We start from the raw sequence: 23,129 nt of genomic DNA on the forward strand, positions 1-23,129 counted from the left end.
GTACGTTTGAAGATTTGTTTATTTTGCAGTTGGTGGGTTTTAATTTTTAATTATTGTTTTATTTATTGCAAAAAAGCAGAATATTCTACTGATCACTCACTCTTATCATGTGGTTTACCCAAACAGCGTCTGCTGCCCCAAACTGCCACCACTTGAACTGTGTAAGTGCAACTTAAACTTGGTAGCTATCACAATACTGAAGGACAGGACCTAAGACGTCCACAAAAATTCAGGGGCGCAACACCCAACACAACTACACTTAGTCTAAGATTAAACACCTCAAATACAGCACTGTATGTTCCTTAAAATTTAGTTAACTAAATTAATTAATTTAAAAATAGACCAGTGAGTAACATTGGCATTTTATTTCCTTTTCCAACTTTCAACAGCAAGTATACCCCTCTGAGCAATCCCTTGTCTCTCTGGACAGATTTGAGTGCTGATGAAGGATTAATAAACTTTTATAGGTAGCATACGCTTTTTACTGAACCACCCTGTGTTCTTCACCATACACACCCTGTGGGCATTACCCACTTATCTTTAACTTTGACACTGCATCAAAGGTGCCCTCAATAACTTTTACCCAACTTGAAGACCCCATTATAAATAGACTTGAAAGAAAACAAATTCTTCATAAATCAGGCCAAACTATTGAAAACTTGAGATTCTTTGTAATGAAATCTAGTGAATCTAATGAAGTTTGTTATAGGGACCAAGTTGCAGAAATTACCTGCTTCCAATTGAAACAAAAATCTGAGTGAGTCTAATAAAGATGAAAAAGGCAACATTTTAGAATTCTTGACAATGAATAGACTGACATACAGCTCAAAGCAGTTGTATATCAGATAATGGGATTAAAAAAAAATTCAAAATGCATTCTAAATAATTACTATTTATTTACTATATCAAAATAAAAATTAAACAACCAATGATACACTTAATGTGTCTTGATAAATTATCAAATCGTGGTTATATATTGGAATTATTATTACATAAAGACACTAATAAACACGTCGTTTTTTCTAAATATGGCATACATTCTTCAACAAAACGAAAACGCAAATAATGCTTAAATTTAAGGCGGATATACACTATATTAGAAGCTTAGAATACTCATCTTACAAATCTACTAAGTCATAATATTCAATCACTCATTGCTTATAGTTTATATAAATAGCTAATTGTTTAGCTTTTCAAGACTAAACCTCAACAGGTCACCTCCAAATTTCGATTTGGAGGTGCGAAGATTTACGCCAAAAGCTTTTTTTTGTTAAGACACGCGGTGTGAACTTGTGAAAATTTCAAAAATACAAATTGTAAAAGTGCACTTGGAACCAAAATTCGTGATCTTACTACACCTAAAACTTACACTATGTATTATTATTATTATAATATATTATAAACAACAACTTTTGAAGCATTTCTTTTCTAATAATTCTCTGGATTCGCTTGAAGCTATATAAAAAATATTGAGGCTCTCAAGCCCAAAAAAAAAATCACTTAAAGTGACAAAAAATAACAACTTTAACAGAAACACCCTACAGAAAAAAAATAAAAAATTTAAAAAATAAACAAATTTTAACAAAAATTGTATATAGCATCTATAATTTTTTTTATTAATATCTAAAAGTTTTTGATTTTCCGTTACCTAAAAGAAATATAACTTAACATTTTGGTTTTGATTCACGTTTACTTACAACTATATAAACACTTATTTTTGTGTAATTACACCTAAAATACAGTATTGACTGACCATCATCCGAGAGCATTTAAGACTATACAGTACAACTTAACTTTTTTGCTACAGCAAGTATATACAGGGTGTAGGTAGTTCTAACGTTGATTGAAAATTAGCACTGTGACATTATTAAATTAGACAAACGCATTTGTTTACGTACTCCCTGTATATTGGGCGAATTGACACTACAACTACTTTTGGCTATATAATCTAGGAAGAGAAAGATCATTTTTGGAAACAACAAAATAAAAGCATAAATTTCTTTAAATATATTAGTAAAAATATTGCTTTCGTATATAGATAATTTGATATGTCATATAATAGAGTTGAATTTAGAATAATTATATAAATTAGCAAGGCGTCAAACCACAGTATTATACATCAGATAACAGCATCAAATCCAGATGCTTGTTAGCTGTTAAAGACTTTTTTGGTATACCTAGACCGTATCATTTCTGAATTATATGTACAAAATTATATTAAAAACAAATTAATTGTTACAAATCCTAAAAACTAAGGGAACTAGTTTCTACTCACCCTTCATTATATTAATAATATTCACTTTACATCAAACTTACTTATAAATCTTAATAATATTCGTTGGAATGACCTGACTAGAGAAAATTTACAAACGTAAAACGCACCTAATTTCTTTTTTGACTACAACTACAATTTTACTCTTTAGCGCCATTTTTCACCCCCAACATCTTGGCCACATCATCAACTGGCGCATCCAAAGCCTTATCAACTATAGATCGATCACCCAAACCCAAAAGGTTACTGATCAAGTCACCACCACCGTCATGAGCATCAGATTCATCATCTTTCTCAATTTTCTGACCGCCTTCATCGCGATCTTCATCACTATGCTCAAAATTGCTGTTGGTTGTATGTTTTTTCCTGTGACGCAACATGCTGTGCTTCAGAGTGAATCTTCTACGACAAATATCGCAACTGAACGGTCGTTCACCGGTATGAGTGCGCATGTGTCTTCTTAGATCTTCAGCAGACCAGAATCTGCGCATACACCAGGCACAAATCACTTTACGGTTCGAGTAATCCGGGAATTTTCCTCTAATGTCCGAATCTTCATCTTCATGGTGTGGTGCTTCATCCGGCGTGGTGGCGTTAGCATCGAAGGCGTTCTTCGACATCAAAAGATCGTACTCAGAGGCGTGTTTGTCTCTGATGTGCTCTAAAGCGTGAGTTCGTTCAGCGAATGAGCTTTCACACAAATGGCATTTGAAGGGCAAGTCTGAGTTGGGAATTTGGTTGTTTACTGAATGATGTCCGTCCGGATTTGGACTTACTGCAAACTTGTTGTTAAATCCTATTTGGTTGTCCCAGTCGTTCTTAGCTTCCGGTTGGTTGACTTTCTCGTCTTCAGAACTTCCGGCTTCGTAGCCTTGAGCCTTAATGTCATCACCTTGAGCATTAGTCGAGTGTTTGCAGCTCATGTGCTTTTTCAAATTGGAGTAGGTGGAGAAAGTGCTGCTGGGGCAGATCGAGCATTTGAAGGGCCTTTCAGGCACATTCCTCATCAAATAGTTCATGTTTGGGTTGATGGATGCTTCGCTGGTGACGATGGTGGTGGCGGAGTTGCCATGTTTACGTAACAAATGACGGTCGCAGTTGGATTTTGTGGTAAACAGCAAAGGACAGTGGCTACATTTGAATGGTTTTTGGCCGGTGTGGGTTAGAATGTGCCTTCTTAATGATGAAGTCCATGGGAACTTTCGGCTACAGTAGGGGCAACTCACTCGATTTGGTGCTAGGGAGTATGCTGACTTCTTTTTGACGGGAGTTGGATTGTTTACTGTTTCTGTTTCAGACCTGCAAGAGAAAACAATTTGTTAGTTATTTGGATTTTTCCGGATCTGAGTCAAAGAGAAAACAAACAATTAACTGCTATTGGTATTAAATCTTTACTTACCGATTTTCATCTGTTCCAGATACATTTCCTTCGCTAGTGCTACCACTTGCGACCAATCCTTCTTCGTCCTCCTCGCTTGCTATCCCCACTTCCTGCTCCTCCCCCTCTCTTTTAAAGTACTCCTTAAAAGGCTGAGAAGCGTTTACCAGCAGTCTAGATACTGGCACCAAATCATCCTCATTTTTCATTCCTTTTTCCTGCTGGGTATCGTCAACGTCCACACATTCATCATTTTTGATATCGTTTTCGTCGATGACCAAAGCGCAATCGTCGTCGTCCTCTTTCTTGATATCTTGCTGATTGAAGTGATTTGGCCTCAGTTGAGATAGTAGGGCGATTCGCAGTTTTTCGGTGACTCGTTCGTCAGCACTTTCGTGTTGGTTCGAGAACCTGGATAAATCGTAACCGTCACAGTATCCAGTAGGTTTGAGTAGGTGGCCTTGAGGTTTCCGGCCTGGTTGACCTACGTTGCTTCTCTGTCTTTGCGACCAGTATTGGGGATGTTGTTGTTTGATGTGTCGTTCCATGTTAGAACGTAAAGTAAACTTGGCCGAGCAGTGTTCGCATGTAAAAGGTCTTTCTGTTCTATATCTACGCTGTTTTTGTTTAGGCATTAAAACTCCGTTCTTTATCACCATTTTGACCGAGTTAGGTGATTGCATTTGGTGGTTTATGGGACTAGGAGGTTTGCTTTGATGATGATTGTTAAAGTCTACGTTGACTGATAACGGTTTAGAGTCCTCCAGCTCGTCCATGGATTTTGCTCTAGGACGGTTAAAACCGTTCTGACTTAGCTCATTGTGTACTTTGTATAAAGGTGGACTGTCAAGTTGAGGTTGGTTTAAGGGAGTAGGGCTAAAATTGTCGTTGATCATTGATCCTCCGCACATTCTCTGCAGTCTTTCTTTAATGTCTTGAGGTTGTTGTAAAGTGGGGAAGGCTTGGAATAATAGTGGGTTAACTGGAAATCCGGGCCAACTGGAAAAGTTTCGATAGAAATGAGCTAGTTGAGTTGCGTACATGGCAGTGGCTGGATCGAACTTAGCCGGAGTTTTTAGCAGTTGTTGAGCAAAAAGTTCGTTGACATTTGGTTGAGTTGGGCTTGCACTGCAGGATTTTTTCGACAAATCCTGAGGTTCTTCTTCTTGTAAACGTTTTTGATCCTCGTCTAGTTTTTTCTTGCTTAAATCCAGAGCTACATCCATTGGAGGTTCGTCCTCTTCGTCTTCGTAGAACTCATCATCGTCTGATTGACTAAAAGAGTTCTCTTTTAAGGCTTCAAAAGGTTTGACATGAATTTTGGATGGGATGTTTGGTTGGTGTGGAATTTTTACTGATGTCAAGTTAAAGGGTTGATGGAAGAAAGTATTGTAACGTGGTTCAGCCACTAGAGAGTCATTGTGGAGGAGTGGAATATTATTAAAAAGTTTTTGTGGTACTAAAGTGGGGGTTGGAAAAGTGACTTCAGTCGTTTTGAGTTTAGGAGTTGTTACCTTAGGGGTGGAACAGTGTAATTTGTCAGGACTTAAATCTCTTGAATCAGAAAAACTGTGTTTTTTGGAATCATCCCTTATTGTAAGTTTGTTAAGCTCGTCATTGGTTGGGTCTTCTGAGGGGTGGTAAATAATTGATTTTTTTACGTCCTCTCTGGTGGTTTTTGAGTGTCGGTTTCTTAAATGTCTCTCACAGTTGGCTTTGGTAGTGAAGGCGTAATTGCAGAGGCTGCACTCGTAAGGTCGGTCACCGTTATGTGTTCTCATGTGACGTATAAGAGCAGCTTTATCAATTGATGAGTGAGGGCACATGTTACAGTAGTATGTTCCGTTAGTGTTGCCACTCAAATGAGCTCGGTTGTGTCCTTTAAGCGCCCTCAAATTAGGGAAAACTGCGGTGCACAAACGGCAAGGAAACTCTCCACGCAGTTTCATTTTCCTAAACTCTATGGCAAAGGAGTCTTGAGATTCTTCTTCGTTGTTGTCGTTTTTGGTTGAGTCGTTGTTGAGTTCTAGCAGAGGTTTTGCTGAGGGTGGCATCCTCAAATCTTGATTAGGTTTGGTTGGGAATTGATGGTGGATGTTGCGTAAAATAGACTGAATGTCAGCCAAATCTTTGGTGTCGACTTTTGCAAGTTGTTCTTGCAGAAGTTTGGTGGGGAAGTCCCGAAAGGGGGCGATTATAGGAACTTTCTTTTCGGGGGAGTTGTCCTGAAGGTCCAGCCTAGAGAAAAATTCCGCTCGGCGGATTTCATCTTCGGAAATTCCGTTCGATTTGTACATAGGTAAGTCCACCAGGCAGCTTTTTTCGTGGATGTTGAGTGAGTTTGAGCAAGGAAAAGCTTTGGTGCATTTTTGGCATTGAAATTTCAAATCACCACCTGTAGGTTTATGCAAGCTGCGTTCGCATTCATGCCTGGCAATGTACGGAAACTTTTTACTGGAAAATTCCATAAAGGTCAAGTCTTCAAATCCAGTGACAGACTGTTTAGGATTGCTGTGGAACTCCTCCTTGTGGGTTGTAAGCAGTTTGTTGTTCAGAAAAACTTGATTGCACAAATTACACTTGGCTGGATACTCTGGATGATTATCCTCCAAGTGGCAATGTAGGATTTCCACTGTGTTAAAGTCAGATCTGTCGCAGACTGGACATTTAAAAGACTCTCTACCTTCTAAAGCGATTTTCTTGCAATCTTTCAGTTCCTCCAAGTCTTCGTGCTTGCGCTTGTTACAAACTTTGTTGTTGTTGTTGTATTCGATGCTTTTGGTGCTGGTACTGCTTTCAGTGCTGCCATCAGACTCGTAATTCTCTCCTTTCGAGTGGGTGCGCATGTGCCGGTGCATGTTTCCATTAGTAGTGAAGGTGTCCCCACAATATTTGCACTGGAACGGTCGTTCACCACTGTGGACCAGAACGTGACGATCCAAACTGGAACTGGAACTCAACACTTTCTGGCAAATCCTGCAGGCGAATCCTTTCTCGGTGATTTGGTCTTCAGTTTCGTTGTTATGGGACCGAATGTGGAGAGTGAAATTATGTTGCGATGTTAACATTTTATTGCAAATGGGACAAAAGTATTTCCGTTCGGGGGAGCTGGCGTCGTTGCTGTTGTCGCACGTTGATTGGTCGTTTCCTGAGTAAATACCCGAATCGCATATATTGCTTTGGTTGATCAGCGAATCTTTGGTGTTGGGGTTGTCGTCGAGCGATTCTTCCATACTGGTAACTGTAACAAACAGGAAAATTGTTATTTGATTGAAGGAAAACGAGATCAGTTAATAATACAAAGAATTAGTGTCGTGTGTTTTATTAGTCACTTTGAAACGGAGATCTCTGTTGTCTTGTTCCGGCTTTTATCGACAATTAGTTTACTTAAAGACAATCCCAGATTTATTCGTTGTCGTATCACCTGGTTAAGCAAAGATTATTCAACTTTAGTCCAGTTTCTGTAAATATTGATTAGTCTGGTAGTGGAACAATTTTTTGTTTTAATTCTTGTGAAAACTGCGTTTGGGAAATCTAGCGCCAAAATAGTACTAAACTGATTCAAAATTCAATTCTCGTGTTCTCTTTACTGCGGTTTTACTCACTAAATGACATTGGAAGCCCAAACATATTGAGAATCGATTCAGAATCAAATTCGTCGAAATCTCTCGACTTTGTAATTGGTAACAGTCCGGATAAAGCAACAATTGGTACCTGACTTGAAATCGACATCGGCAAATAAAAAGTTTCTTTGTCGCCGTATTGGTAAACATGACAAACGCTCATTTACTTGACCCAATTCATGGTGTGCTTATTGTTTTTAGAGGTCTTGTGTAACAATTTTTTATGGGAGACAGTGTATGTAATGTACGTGAGCACCGTTTAAAGCGTTAGCAGATAACCATCTTGTTTGGTTTCGGCTAGAAATATTGTTGAAGAATTTCAGTCAAATCGATAAACAAGGCTGTTTCCATGCCTATATCTATAAGTAGAGGATTCACAACAGTCCGGTGATTAAAACAACAAACCATCAGACTTTGGTTTTCCGAACGGAAAGCTCAGACTGATTAAAATGGACCACAATGAGATATAAAGTTATGCTTGAGAAACCACATACAGGTTTAGTTTCCTCCCAGATAAGACCGATGATGTTGTGCTCCCTGCCTTTTTCAGATTGTTTTAATCTTGAAACGATAAGCAACGTGTGTTTTTTTTTTTGCCGTTGAATCAGTCGAATATGACGGAGAAGGGGTCAACATTCTCACATTTTTAATCCACAACCACAACTAACATAAAACAATTATTTTAATTTAGGTCATTTTTGCGATCACAACAGATCAGACACAATTATTGCATTAACGTAAAATTGGTATCTTAGAAAAATTCCTGACTTTTAAAAATACCCTTAAATGCATCTAATTATCATTAAGCTCCATTATATACCCATACCCACATTTATTTAAATTAAAATCATTCGATTGTACTTAATCCATATCAGATTTTTCGTATCATTTGTACTTTAACGAGGGATTATGAAGTTTAGAGCAAAATCGACACTTACCTATGACGTTATTGGGAGGAGGTGAACCTTGTTGCGGATTTTCTGGCGTAAAAACCACCCCTTGCATGGCTGACTTATGCTCTGAAAGAAATAATAATTTTATTAAAATGTGTTAAAATATACAAAAAAAAAAGGATTTCAAGTCATTAGATAAAGTGCTTAATTTGGTTATAAATTGGGCTTTTTACTGCTGTATTATTAAGCCCTAAACTAAAAAAAAAAAGGGTATTCACCGGGGGGAATACAAATTATTATAATAATTTGCCAATTTTTCAACATTTAAATTACATTTTAAAGTCACGTGACTGTTTTTGACATGTGTCAGTTGGCTTGCACGCTCTAAAATGACGTACTCAAAAAGTCACACTGTCAAATGTAAATTTGCAAGAGACATTCCTTTTAAATGTAATTTACCAAAATTTTAAATTTTAAACCACATTTTAAAGGTCACGTGACCAATTTTGACAGATGTCAACTGGCCTTTACAGTGTTGCCAAGAACATGCCGAATTGCATTTTCAACGTCACGTAACGTGTATTTTGCAATTTAAGTTTTTACAACTGTCTACGTACAAAATTGTAAAAGCAGGCTTGCCACTTAATCCAACTTAAAAACTGTCACGTGACCATAAAAAAATTAATTTCAAGGGTGTATTTCATCAAGATTTATCATTATCTCAATACCTGGGGACTTATAACTAAATTTAAGAATGCCACTAATGTGTAAACATTTGAAGGTATCCTAAGGCAGTTTAAATAATTTAAAGGCATTTTGATTAATTTCAAGGCAGTTTGAGGCATTTTAGGCCTTAAAACTGTCTAAAAAAAGGATAATAATTAAAGAGTGGAAAGTACATTAAAAATAAACTCCAAAGTGTCATATAAACTGTAAAAGTCGAAAAGTGCCCCTAGCGGAGTTAGGGCACCTTGGTGAGCCACGAAAACCATTTTTTTACTTTTAATTCCTAGAAGTTACCCAAATGAAATTTGGCATGCATGTTCACCATTTTAAAGTGGTCGTTTAGAATTTTTTATTAGTTTTGAAAAATAATCTGGACAAATACGGGGGCTATTCAAAAAGTTTGACAGCTTTAAATTTCCCATCATTTTTATACGCTAATCTATAACGGAAAAAATTAGTACCTATCCAGATTATTTTAAAAAAATTTAAAAAATCGCAAAATGATTACTTCAAAATTAAGAATTTTTCTTTTCTTGGGGCATATACTTAGGGCCCGCTAGCTCCGAAAGAGGTTACTTTTCAACCATAGTTTATATGACACTTTGGCGTTTATTTTTTGTGTACTTTCTACATTTCAAGTATCCTACAAGCAATTTGGACCACCCTGTATATTTAAGGTAATAAACACAACAAAAATTATTTTAATAAATCAAATAATCGAGTAAGAAACAATACAAATTTTTGGCAAAACTTTATCCTTCACTCCGATAAATTTGCGTCTTGATTAAACAACCTTGTACGGAGAATCCTGGACCCAATTTGACTTGCAATCAATAGAAATCGCAGATTTACTCGATTAGCATAAAATTCAGCTTAGAGCACGTTATCTCTCGTAGCACGCCACGAGAAAATCAATTACACTAAGCGAAACGAAACAACACAAAAGCCATACATTTTCTAAAAGAGCATGTTTTCGGTCTAATGCACAGCGTTTCATCTCCGAACCAAGAAAGCGTAGATAACACAACAACCCAACAATAATCCGGTTTGTGTATATAAACCGACCAGGTTGTTTATATAATTGGGCGGCACGAAGCCGCCCGGTATGCTTATGGATCTGGGGCGTTGCTTTTTTTCCTGCTGATTTAACAAAAGTAATATTTTTGGAGCGTATAGTTGCATCAACTTGTCCGCCCAGGTGCATCGTAAATAAACACAGATAAATTTAGTGTTTTTCCTTTATAAAACAGATTAAAATTTTCGGCTTTTAGTTTTGATAACAGTTTTTTTATTTATAGATAAAAGTCTAATTTTAGATAATCTAAAACTGTAAAAGCTAAATCGGGATGGGTAACCAGCCAATCATTGTGATTTAACAATACTGTCCATGCATATTAACAGATTTTGCAACTATTTATAATAAAAAAATGTTGTGAATGAACTTTACGACACTAAGCTAAATCATCAATATACATTTCCTTTCCCATTTGGCAATAATATAGACAATATTTACAAGCGCATCAGTTTTCCGCGAATAAATTATCCAATCAGCAACTTTCTCGTTAATAATAAATGGAAGTAGCCAGTTTGATCCGAAGGTGACAATTTATTCACAAACAACCTGATTTTTTACTTTGTTTTTGGTTTAATTACAAGGAATTGCTACGTTTCAACCTGTACCGGTTATATTTTACATAAACCAGTCGATATTGTTGTTAAGATTGAAATTTCGTCAAATTGCATATATTTTGTAGTTTTTTGAATAACTAAAATTAGAGTTATTTGATATTTTTTTTACAGAAAACTGATAATATTTAGAATAGTGATAATATGGCAACGTCGGATAACTCCAGTTGCTGCAATTTGACACTAATTATTATGTGATGTTAATGACGTGTGTCGAAACTGTCCATCAGTGGTGTATATACAGAAAGGTGGTTTTAATTTTTTTGCCTTATTCTCTAGGTCACTGGATTTTTCGAAAATTTCCGTTTTCTTTACTTTACTTGTTCAATTTGACAAAATAAATATCTCTTATAAAATTCTGATTTGAAACTTCGTTTACGAGATAATTGAGTTATTACGTTCAAAGAACCAAAACCAACCTAACCCAACTTAAAAGTTGCCTTGAAAACGGTCAAAATTTACTTAAAAAGCTCAAAAATGTCTTTGTAGTCAGTTTTCAGACAAATTGACTTGAAAACCAGTAAATTTACACTAAAATGGTAAAAATTGACTTGAGAGGCTTAAAAATTGTCTTTATAACCAGTTTTTAGACAAATTGATTTGAAAACCAGTAAATTTACACTAAAATGGTGAAAATTGACTTGAGAGGCTTAAAAATTGTCTTTATAACCAGTTTTCAGACAAATTGACTTGAAAACCAGTAAATTTACACTAAAATGGTGAAAATTTACTTGAGAGGCTTAAAAATTGTCTTATAACCAGTTTTCAGACAAATTGACTTGAAAACCAGTAAATTTACACTAAAATGGTGAAAATTGACTTGAGAGGCTTAAAAATTGTCTTATAACCAGTTTTCAGACAAATTGACTTGAAAACCAGTAAATTTACACTAAAATGGTGAAAATTTACTTGAGAGGCTTAAAAATTGTCTTATAACCAGTTTTCAGACAAATTGACTTGAAAACCAGTAAATTTACACTAAAATGGTGAAAATTGACTTGAGAGGCTTAAAAATTGTCTTTATAACCAGTTTTCAGACAAATTGACTTGAAAACCAGTAAATTTACAATAAAATGGTGAAAATTGACTTGAGAGGCTTAAAAATTGTCTTTATAACCAGTTTTCAGACAAATTGACTTGAATACCAGTAAATTTACACTAAAATGGTGAAAATTGACTTGAGAGGCTTAAAAATTGTCTTTATAACCAGTTTTCAGACAAATTGACTTGAAACCCAGTAAATTTACACTAAAATGGTGAAAATTGACTTGAGAGGCTTAAAAATTGTCTTTATAACCAGTTTTCAGACAAATTGACTTGAAAACCAGGAAATTTACACTAAAATGGTGAAAATTGACTTGAGAGGCTTAAAAATTGTCTTTATAACCAGTTTTCAGACAAATTGACTTGAAAACCAGTAAATTTACACTAAAATGGTGAAAATTGACTTGAGAGGCTTAAAAATTGTCTTTATAACCAGTTTTCAGACAAATTAAAAGACTTTAGTTTTGAAAATTTACTTGGAAACCGTGAAAATTCACTTTAGAGGCTAAAAAATGTCTTTGTAGTCAGTCGTTTTTTTCAGAAAAGTTGAAAAACTTTAGTAGTGAAAATTGTCATTGAAAAACTAGTTTATCCACAATTTTTGACTACAAATTCACACATTTCAACTTTGAAAATTGACTTGGACACTAAAAAGTGATTATGAATCAATGAAAAGTGGCATCAAAAGCTTAAAATTTGCATTTGAAGTAAGTTTTTATAATTTGAAAATACATTTCAATGTTTTAGTCTTGAAAATAGTCTTAAATACAGGATATTGACATTAGATTCATAAAAATTGACTTAAAGACTAACTTTTCAGATTTTTTACTTTGCTTTTTGATTTTCTTGGAACTCTGGACTATTTTTAGGGCTTTAAAACTGCTTTCAGCTAGGAAAATCGAGTTTTAGAGTTATCTTCACCAAGTTTTTGACATAGCAGACTTAAATAACTATTTTTACATTTTCCACCATATCGATTGGTGAATTATTGACATTTAAAACTGGACCACCCTGTATATACCTATATGCTGTTTGATCACAAACACACACAACTTGTGATTTATGCAAATACCGCACATGTGGATTTAAGTTAGGTTAAAACATTTTGTTCAAGGCAATTCCGTTTTTTTTTTTCCACTGAGTCCCCCTTTTTCAGCTTTCTTTACCGGGTAATATCAGACAGAATGTTACAGTTGACGTAATACAGTAACGAAGTAAATAAAACCCGCTGATGTGTCTGCCAGAGATATAGACGGAGGGCATATGTTGGTTTCACCTGCCCAGTTTGGAGCACCTGCTTTGGCGTGTGCAACGGTTTTATGATATCTGGACCCCTTTTTATTATCCGCATCTCGGTATAAGGAATTTATTTGCTTTTTGATAACGTTTTTAATCCATCATTTTTGTTGGGGAGTCGTTGCATTCCATGGCGCTATATACAGGCCACCCTGTAATTGTGTGTGGTAGTTGACAGGCACGCGTCTTATGTAATCTACCGAAAACCGGTCCGGTTTCATTGAAAACACACACAAACGGGTCTTATCTTGGTCGAAAAGATGAAAAAAGGACAGAAAGGGAGAAGAGAAGAGTGATTATCATTATTACCAACTGTCGTAGCACGCGCCAGACGGGGCAGGTGATAATCCCCGGTTGATTATTATATACCGGTGGGTTGTATCTTTTTCAACAAAGCTTTTTTTGGTGGATGTGGGCAGATGACGTCACTTCCAGCTACCACCAAGATAAAAGTTTTAAATACGTTAAATACGATTATTCTCGGTTTTCAGGTGAAATATGGATCGGATTTCATGTTGGAGAAATCCTGTTAGCGTTCTGGCTGAGCCCCTTGTTCAACCCCTCCACCCTTTGGTAAGGGTGGCAGGAGGGGAAATGTATACATTTCCATAGGTGTCACACCTGATTTTGGTTCTAGTTTTTTTGGGTGTTTTCCAATTTTGATGTGATGACAAAATATGCAGCAATCTGACAACACCTTCTTGAATCTTTTGATATTTGCTATTTACTATAAAGATCTTTTGTTTGCAACTGGAGTGGTGTATAATAGACGTGAGCCACTGGTGTGACCCCCCCGGCATAATACGTGGGAGTGGCACGTCCGGTCTGGCCCATCAGCAGGATCTCCTGAGAGCAGGAGCCAAGATGGCGTCAGCCAGTGGCGGTTCAATGTGGCCGGGGCCCGTCGCAGTATTGATCTGCTAGATTTGTGCCTGGGTCGCCATGACGATAGATCACATACAGACACTTTCAGTGGCGTCTGTGCAACGGGCCCGCCCGTCCAATCGAATTTTCCTCGATTTTCGGGGGAAAATTCCTGCATTGTCTCGCCCAAAACTCCATTTTAAACAGGAGAAGAGTGTACACTTTTGTTTGGAACACAAAACTACCAAAATCTTCAAAAAAACCGCCAAAATACTGCCAGTATGACGTAGTATTTTATTATCTAGGTATCTACTAACGTAGACGTAGTAACTTATTAATCAATGAACGGGAAGAGATTACCTTTGTACCAAAGGACAAAGCAATAATTTGTCCTGCTGCAATTGCTATAGCATAATATTTCCATTTGCTAGCTAATTTCAGTGATATAACACAACCAGCATTAAGAAGATGTGGTTTTGCCAACTAACATCAATAAATAATTACTACTAACTCTTTTTTGATGCACTTGGCAACGTCTAATTTTGTGCAATTTTCCAACTAGTGTATATGCATTCTTTTCTATCAAACGTTGTGGAAACGGTATAGCAATGTCAGTTTTGAACCCTAGAAATACTAAAGTCAACCTAACCGCAATTGGGACGTCAACAACGTCTTAAACCATGTTAAAAGTCAAAATATTAGTTGGAGGTTAGTCTCATAGTTATCTACGTCAAAACCTACAGGCAATTTGAAACTGGTTTCCAACTGAAAATTGTTGGCTTTTATTGGTTGAATGCTCATGTGACATTGACATTTTAAGGGTAATGGCCACCTGATTATTAGTTGGAGATTCGTTCTGCGAACAGACCTAAAGTTTCGTAAAATTTTTTTATTTTTGGTTAAAATTTGAAGAAAAATATATTTTTCTACTCATACTTACCTATACTGAACATACTTTTCATTTGTGGGATAGGCCAACACTGAATTATGGATTTATGTTGCCAACATTATCTATACAGAGTGGTTTAAAAATAAATACAATGAACACTTCTTTTGATTATACATGAATTAGGGACTGTAAGAAACTGTCATGGTTAGCGTTTGTCATAAGCACGAATTAGGTTAGAATTACCATTTTTTGGTTTTTTGAGAATGGGTTATGGTTTTTTTTGATTATACAGGGTGGTCCAGTTTTAAGTGTCAATAATTCACCATATTTGATAGCCAATCAAAAAATAAGTTGACTTGCATTGTGTCATTTTTCTGAAAAACGTTTCCTAAGGAAGATACAGTCCTCCAAATTTCAATTTAAAAAATCGTTTTATAGTTTAAAACTGAACATTCAAGACTTGTGAAAGTCCAAATTTGCACTGAATAGTCTAAAAACTTGCTTTTTACTACTAGGTGTGGTCTTATGATTCGCTTTCTCAGACTGCCATCCTGGTTGAGTGTCTGAAACTGGCATTCAAGAACTAAAAAAAGTCCGGAAATCAAGACAAAGATTGTATTGTGCATGAAACTCATTTTTTACTACTAAAAATAATATAAAAGTTGACTTTTAATGCTAGAACTGACTTTACTAGGACTAAAGAGTCCAAAAGTATATTTTCAAGACTTTAATTGGTGTACAACTCAATTTTCTGGACTGAACAAGTCTAGAAGAAAATTAAATTTTCGGACTATTTTATTTCTAAAAATTAGTTCTCAAGGCGTATTATTGTAGCATTTTGTAACATTTTTTACTTTTATTACTGAAGAAACTTGACTTTTGGAAATAGTCTTAAACTCGATTTTTCAGTCTTAAAAAGCACTAAAAACAGTCTGAATTTCTTAGAGATGCTACAATTTATTGCACCTATGAGTGTAGAAGTCAATTTACTAGTGAAGAAGCTTGAAATAACATTTTCAAGACTATGGTCAGTGGACAAACTAGCTTTTAGGCCTGATAAGTCAAAAACTTTGTAAAGATAGTCTTGAAACTCGATTTGAGGCACTGAAAACAGCCTTGGAACACTAAAAACCGTCTAGTTTATTAAGAAATACCCGAATTTTTAGCACTGAGGTGTCTAGAAGTCGATTTAATAGTGACAAAGCTTGGAATGCCATTTTAAGTCTATGAAGAATGTAAAAATTGTTTTTTAAGTTTGCTATGTCAATAACTTGGTGAAGATAGTCTTGAAACTCGATTTTCCAAGCCGAAAGCAGTTTTGAAGCACTAAAAATAGTCCAGAATTCGAAGAACATTAAAAGCAAAGTAAAAAGCACGAAAAGTTCGTTTTCAAGACAATTTTCATGAATCTAATGTTAATGCCCTGCATCTAAGACTATTTTCAAGACTAAAATATTGAAAGTTGTCTTCAAATTATGAAAATTTACTTCAAATGCAAATTTTAAGCTTCTGATGTCACTTTTCATTAGTTCAGTCACATTTTGGGGTTCAAGTCAATTTTTAAGGCTTAAATGTATGAATTTGTAGTAACAAATTCTTGAAAAAGTAGTTTTTATGTCTACAATCAATCAATTTTTAGTATTAAAGTCTCTCGATTTGCATGAAAACTGGTTACAAACACAATTTTTAAGCTTCTGAAATGTTTATCTTTTCTAATTCAATTTTCAAAACTAAAGTCTTTTAGTTTGTCTGGAAACTATGAAAACTGGCTACAATAATATTTTTAAACTTCTTAAGTGAATTTTCCGTTTCCAAGACAATTTTTAAGTTGGGTTGGGTTAGTTTTGGGTCTTTGACCGTAATAACGTGTAATAAAGTGCTTGTTCCAGATTTGATCAATATTGCTCCAACGGTCTGACAGTTATGACAAAAAACCGATTTTTTAAACGGAAATTTGAAGGAAGGATAATGAATGTCAACTTATTTTTTAATTGGCTCTGGATTGGTGGATAAAACTGGACCATCCTGTATTTTAAACACTCCTGGTTAAGGTTAGGTTGAAACTAAATATAACACTTTTACAAAATAAACGATCATTGTAAAAACCCTTGAATGTAAATGATTCTGCTTTCATTGAAACAGTAGTAATTGTCTTAAATTATTACTAATGTTTTGCGTCAACGTTCTTTATCATTTGTCTCACATTTAGAGATGCGGTTTACGTCTCGTAACTCGTACAGACATCATCAGTGCAACCTTTTGTTGTGCTGATAATCAGCAACATTGTTCTCAAGGCTCGACGTTCGGCCAGTCAATTACCATTAACGAAACCCAAAAATAAAACGATTACAAGCAGCAATTGCAATTTCGACATAAACAGTTTTTAGGAGAGATGTCCGATCCTAAATTACACGACGCACGTGTAAATGTATCGATTAAAAGCAATTTAATTCGAAAATATAAACGTTCAACCATGGTCGGACGTGCATCGGCCAAGGTATCATCGATAAATCTCGAATTAGTGCAGGAAAACGTTCCTGACCAGAAAAATGATGTCTATAAATGGAAGATGCATGTTACTTTTCTACGTGGAAATTATACTGTCAATGACGTAAGATTGTTTATCTTTTCTTGTTATGAACATAGAGGGAGTGACTGAATTGTCTATATGGTGACCTTATCACTTCCTGGTTATCAACCACTTTTAGACTCATTGACATAAGTAAAATAGAAGAAAAAATTATGGATGTTTATTAATACTAATTTAAATAATCTCGTGACTGCAATATTGATCGAAACTTTTCCCAAAAAAAAACAACTGTAAAACACCACAAAAGTAAATTGTAAATAATCTATAATCCCCTTAAAGAGCAGCCGTGGAGATATGACAATTTCGCAGAATCCACTATACAACGTTGCATTTTTAGTAAATACAACCAGATCTGATTGCAAATATTGACTTTTCCTATTCCGTCTAGATAAGAAACCTTGTGAGATGCGAATTGGTACTACATAACTAAATCGTGGTTATCTAAGTTCAGTGTGGATCCCCTAAAAAAATGCAGTTTTGAGAAAAACTGAGATTCAAGGTTGAAAGATAAAACTTTCATCTAGTGCTATTAAGTTTCAAGATAAAATACTGCCACTCCACAAAACTTGCACTAGATTTTTTTAAATCATCTATATATTTTAGATTAGTACATAAGAAAGATCATCGTCACACCTTTTGTTGAGCAAATAAAACATGATTGATGAATGGAAGACTTTAAACTAAACTCTCTATTTTAGGTTTGGTTAATTACTGGTGCAACTGTAATTACTGGTGTAAGTACAGTAACCTTCAAATATATTTACGGTACTTTCAGATGATTCTAATCTTAAAAAACTAAAAAAGTTGGCATAGCAATAACAAAATGTTGATAGTAGATTATCATGTAATTCGCCTGTTTATAAAACATCAGTGTCTTTTGGCTACCGTTTGGATAATTTTGTATTTTGTTGTAATTATGGTAGCACCTAAACTAATTCACAAGAATGGGTCAAAAGTTTCAACCCAAAAATTTAAATACATTCAATGTAATAAATAAAAGTACTACATTAGTGGTCTACATTAGTGGTGTAAGTAAAGTTCATTTTCGTTTATAATCGGATTGAATTACAATCGAAAAACCCGTTAAGATACCAATTTGTGGCAAGCCAATTTGGACTCTACTATATAATTGTCTTAATTTTTTGACTTCTATTATAATTTCTGTTATACGTTTTGCTGTATCCCAATCTGTTGACACTTTAAATTGTGAAAATGTCATTTTTCAAACGTCAATACCTCGAAAAAAATTTAATATAGTTACGTGACTATTCCTAAATAAAAATATTGATTTTTCGAGTCATATATGATAATTTTCAAGTTTTACCTTGATTTTTTGCAGTCATGCAACTGTTTTTTCCGGTCACGTGAGTGTGTTTAAATTTAAACTACAGTCACGTGACCGTCTTAAATTTGAAACTTCAAATTTTCATTCACGTGACACTTTAAATACAAATTTACATTTTCAGAGTGACATGATTGTTTTCAAATTTTACTTTAATTTTTCGAAGTCGTATGCCTATTTTTCTGGTCACGTGACCAGTTAAGTGACTGGTTCATTTGGTCACGTGACTGTTTCAAATTTTCATTAACGTTTATAGATTAAAATTTAAATTTTTAAAGTCACATTTATTTCAAATTTAAGCTTATAGGCTATGATACACTGGAATTGTTTGGATTATTCAAATATATACGGGGTGTTTCATTTAAAATAAGCAGTTTGGTTACCTATTGCCGATATGTTGCCAAATTTACAAAACTTTCCTATTTCTAGTCGTTCTTATATCACAAAATGTCTTTCACTGCGTAACAACCAGTATACATCTAATTTTTTTATAAAAAACGTCAATTTGGTTTGATTTGATTTTTACAAATATTTTAATTAATTTAGGTAATACCAGTCCTTAGATATTTTGAATATAGTTGCGGTACAAGTTCCTGTCATTACGCAAGTTTGGTATCTCAAAACAGAAATTCGCAATTTAAATTCCCCCAATCTGCAAAATTTACCGCCACAATTAACATGCAGATAACGTAAATTGAATTAAAAAATTTGGTATATTTTTAGTCACGAATTCGGTTAGAATTCCGGTGCACAAATTAGAATATCACAGAAAAACCGAGTTTAGTCGGAATTTCTCCTTCATTTACAGGGAGAAATGTATAAAAACCAAACAATTTAAAAAAATCTGGAATATTTATCTGTCGATTAAGGCCGGTTTTTCCGTTTTCGATACAACCTCAAATGAAACAAATTACGTCATCAAGGTGCGGTCGTTTTCCCCCCTCTTTTATCTAGCAGATAACGGCCGGATAATTCGACGTCCGTCCACCCCATCCCTAATCGCCCTTAGGGATTGACTGACAGCGGTGTTTACGTTCTAATTACCATGGTAACCGCCATCAGACCAAGGGTTGATGTATAGAGGGATTGTTATAGGTCGTTAGCTTTCTATTTACGCGTGTAAGTAGTGCAAATAACCAAAGGGTATTACCTATCAAAAGTGTTTCAAAAGGAAGGGGAGGAGACGTCATGTGACTTTGATTATGCAACTTTCAACTTGCACAACACTGTAATGGCAAGTTGACACCTGTCAAAAACAGCCACGTGATTTTTAACTGAAATTGTTAGAGACACGTCACGTGACTGTTAAAATAAAGTTTAAATTTTGAAACATTGACAAATTAAATTGGTTAGTTGTATGAATCAAAAAAATGTTTGAAATAGTTGTAAATGCCACGTCATGACATCACGTGACGTTGATAACTCAATTTTGAGCTTGCTTTTGTATAGGCAACAATTTAAACTAAAAATAAATCAAATTTAGACAGTTGTGAAGGCTGAAATGGTTAATAATAAGACACGTCATGTGACTTTGATAATGCAACTTTGAACCTGCACAACACTGTAATGGAAAGTTGTCACCTGTCAAAAACAGCCACGTGATTTTTAAAATGTACTTAGTTCAAAAAAAAATGTGTTTATCAACTTTAGAAAGTTGTGAAAACTGAAACTGTTAGAGACACGTCACGTGACTTTGATAATGCAATTTTAAACCTGCAAATGGCCAGTCGACACCTGTCAAAAACAGTCACGTGACTGTTAAAATAAAACTTAAATTTTGAAACATTGACAAATTAAATTGGTTAGTTTTATGAATCAAAAAAATGTTTGAAATAGTTGTAAATGCCACGTCATGACATCACGTGACGTTGATAACTCAATTTTGACAACCTAGGCAACAATTTAAACTAAAAATATTTGCTAAATTATAAGCGAAAATTAAGCTAGGTTGCTATTAAGTTATAAGTTGGTAATGTTTTGTGCTAATGCTAAGGGAAGAGAAGAAGGTTAGATTAGTTTTGTGAGGTTAGGGTTTAGAGAGAAAGAAAGGAGGAAGATTTGGGGTTAAGACAGGGGGAGAACGTGGAAATTTTGGAAATTAAATAAATTTATGTAGATCCTTTGAAAACTTAAGACTTATGTGGTTTTATTTCTGAAAATTAGAGGAGTTCTTACAAAATCAAATTTAGACAGTTGTGAAGGCTGAAATGATTAAAGACGCGTCATGTGACTTTGATTATGCAACTTTGAACTTGCACAACACTGTAATGGCTAGTTGACACCTGTCAAAAACGGTCACGTGACTTTTAAAATGTGGTTGAAACCATTCATCCAAGAAAATGCACTTAATTCGAGTGAAATATGTACAAACCGAAATGCCATTAAATCGGGTAAAAACGAAAATATTTTCTCAACCCCCTTTTCCTATTTTCCGAGTAAATTGTGGGGGTGTAGGGGGGTGGCGGTAAAGCAAACACCTAAAGGCTTTGTAACGGCGCCAAATCCAATCTAGGTGATGAATAGGGCTGCTCCCCCCCTGCCTCGTTTTGACTGGGAGATGATGCGGGGCCCTTCGTACAAACAGACCAGGTTGGTACAGATTGTTACCTATTGACTTTTGACACAAAGATGGATAGATATATAGAGGGGATGAAAGGCCAAACCATGCGAAAATAAGCATCTGATCAGGGGGTTGAGGCCAATTAGGTCGACAGTTAACAATGAGATCGTTTTCGAGCCGATTAAGTAGGCGGAAAATTTTCTGATTAACTTTTTTTAGTGGATTAAACGATTTTGGTTTTGTTAATGCGACCAAATGTGGTCGTTTTCCAGAAACTTGAACATTATACATGAAATATGTGTAGAATTCAAAGTAGAATCTGAATCTACTTCCGATAGTAAATATTTATTTTAATTCCAAAAATTCAAAATATAAGATCCTGGATAAACTTTTACTGAACTTATACTTTGAATAGCCCTGTATACTTTGATACAGAATGTATCAATCTGTATAGGTAAAATTAGGGATCATATACTGGGTGTCAGGTTTTGTGTACAATCTTAGTAAAAAGAAAGTGACGTGCCACTTTTAATAACTTTGGTTCCAAAATTACAAATAATGTGACTAACCTGACGCTCAAAAATGTTTTTAACACATATTTTTTATATTTATATTATACTTTTTGGTGTTTTTCAGTGTGCAGCTCTAGTGAGTTTTAAGTGAAAATTTGACACTTTTTTTAGGGTAAATACCCTTTCCCATTTTCTATACTCTAAATTGCAATTCTTCTTATTTTTTGTGGCAGGCAATGCTCAATTAAGACACAATTGTAAATTTAAGAGCAGAAAGCTAAATTTCAAAGAAGAGCATTGAAGAAAACTAAAAATATGACTTACAGATACGCAGCTTCCAAATGCAATGATAAGATAAAAAAAAGTATTTACTTTGCCAAATTCATCTCAGTGCAATTTTCTTGGTGTTTTTTTTACTAAAGTCAATAAAAAAAAAATAGAAAAAAAACCACGTACCTGGGATGGTAAAAACTATAATCCATAGTTCCCACAGCAAATTGAAAACAAGCAAAGTCACTTAAAAAACACTAAATCAGTTCAAGGCGCCCCAGACGCACGTCACTGAATACTAAACTAAGATTTGGATTGATCTCGAAGAAGAAGAACAACAGACTGTCTTCGACGCTCTCTCCCAAGAAGTGACACGCTGTATACAGAGTCAGCTCTGGGAGATCGAGTATCTGAGACGTCAACGGTACGATATCCGGCTTCTGATTGGTCGCACGGGATTTTAGGGGGGGATACAGGTGAACCCGAGTGTAGGAGAGAGACGGGTGCGCATTGTGGGCGGTTTGGAGTGAGACAAATTAGTGCGGTTGGGTTCTGGGGATAGATAATCGAAAATACTGGTCGTTTTTTATTCTCCCGCAGTTTAGTCAGTTGAAATCGGTGTCGGATACTCAGAAATATTTTCCTCACCACCCCTTTTTAATTATCAGTAATCAGAATAATTGTTGTTTTACTGAAAGAAGCAACAACTACAAAACTCAATAGAAACATGATGTATTTAGTACCGGATTTAAGGGGTGTTTTTGAAGCCGGTATTTTGACTTATAACTTCTTAAAGAGGACCTTAAGGGGAAAAACACCTTAATACAATCTTGTAGAAGATGAAATTTGCTACAACTTTCCTTATTTACACTTTTTTCTAGCTCCTTAATTAACGGAGCTACGCTCAGTCGAAATGGAGTTGAATAATGTCAAAAAATTATTATACGTTTTAAAGTCACGTGACTTGTTTTAAAGTGAAATATGACATTAGTTAAAAAAGTCACTTTCTTGAACATTAAAACGAAATTCTGAACATCACGTGTCACTGTTTTAAATGTCAAAATATTATTTGAACTGTCACGTGATCGTTTTTCAGTTTAAACTAATATTTTTTTAAGAAACGTGACTCCATTTAAAGAGCAAATGGTCACGTGACTATTTTCAATCTTCAACTATAATTTTAA

The 23,129-nt window shown here is 35.0% G+C and overlaps 1 protein-coding gene across 1 annotated transcript; it reads right to left on the minus strand.

The window, feature by feature from the left end:
• Nucleotides 1–876: 876 nt before the first annotated feature.
• On the minus strand, nt 877–22,343 carry peb (zinc finger protein pebbled). The gene is made up of 4 exons (XM_081979623.1): nt 22,132–22,343; nt 8,212–8,292; nt 3,672–6,891; nt 877–3,571 (listed from the first exon to the last, which is right to left on the minus strand). Exons 2-4 carry the CDS (start codon nt 8,276–8,278, stop codon nt 2,413–2,415), a joined length of 4,446 nt encoding a protein of 1,481 aa, XP_081835749.1. The 5' UTR covers nt 8,279–8,292; nt 22,132–22,343; the 3' UTR covers nt 877–2,412.
• Nucleotides 22,344–23,129: the final 786 nt, after the last annotated feature.

The sequence above is a fragment of the Ips typographus genome, linkage group LG5 (genome assembly GCF_016097725.1).
Source record: "Ips typographus isolate SLU linkage group LG5, UJ_Ityp_2.0, whole genome shotgun sequence".
In the NCBI taxonomy this organism is placed as follows: domain Eukaryota; kingdom Metazoa; phylum Arthropoda; class Insecta; order Coleoptera; family Curculionidae; genus Ips; species Ips typographus.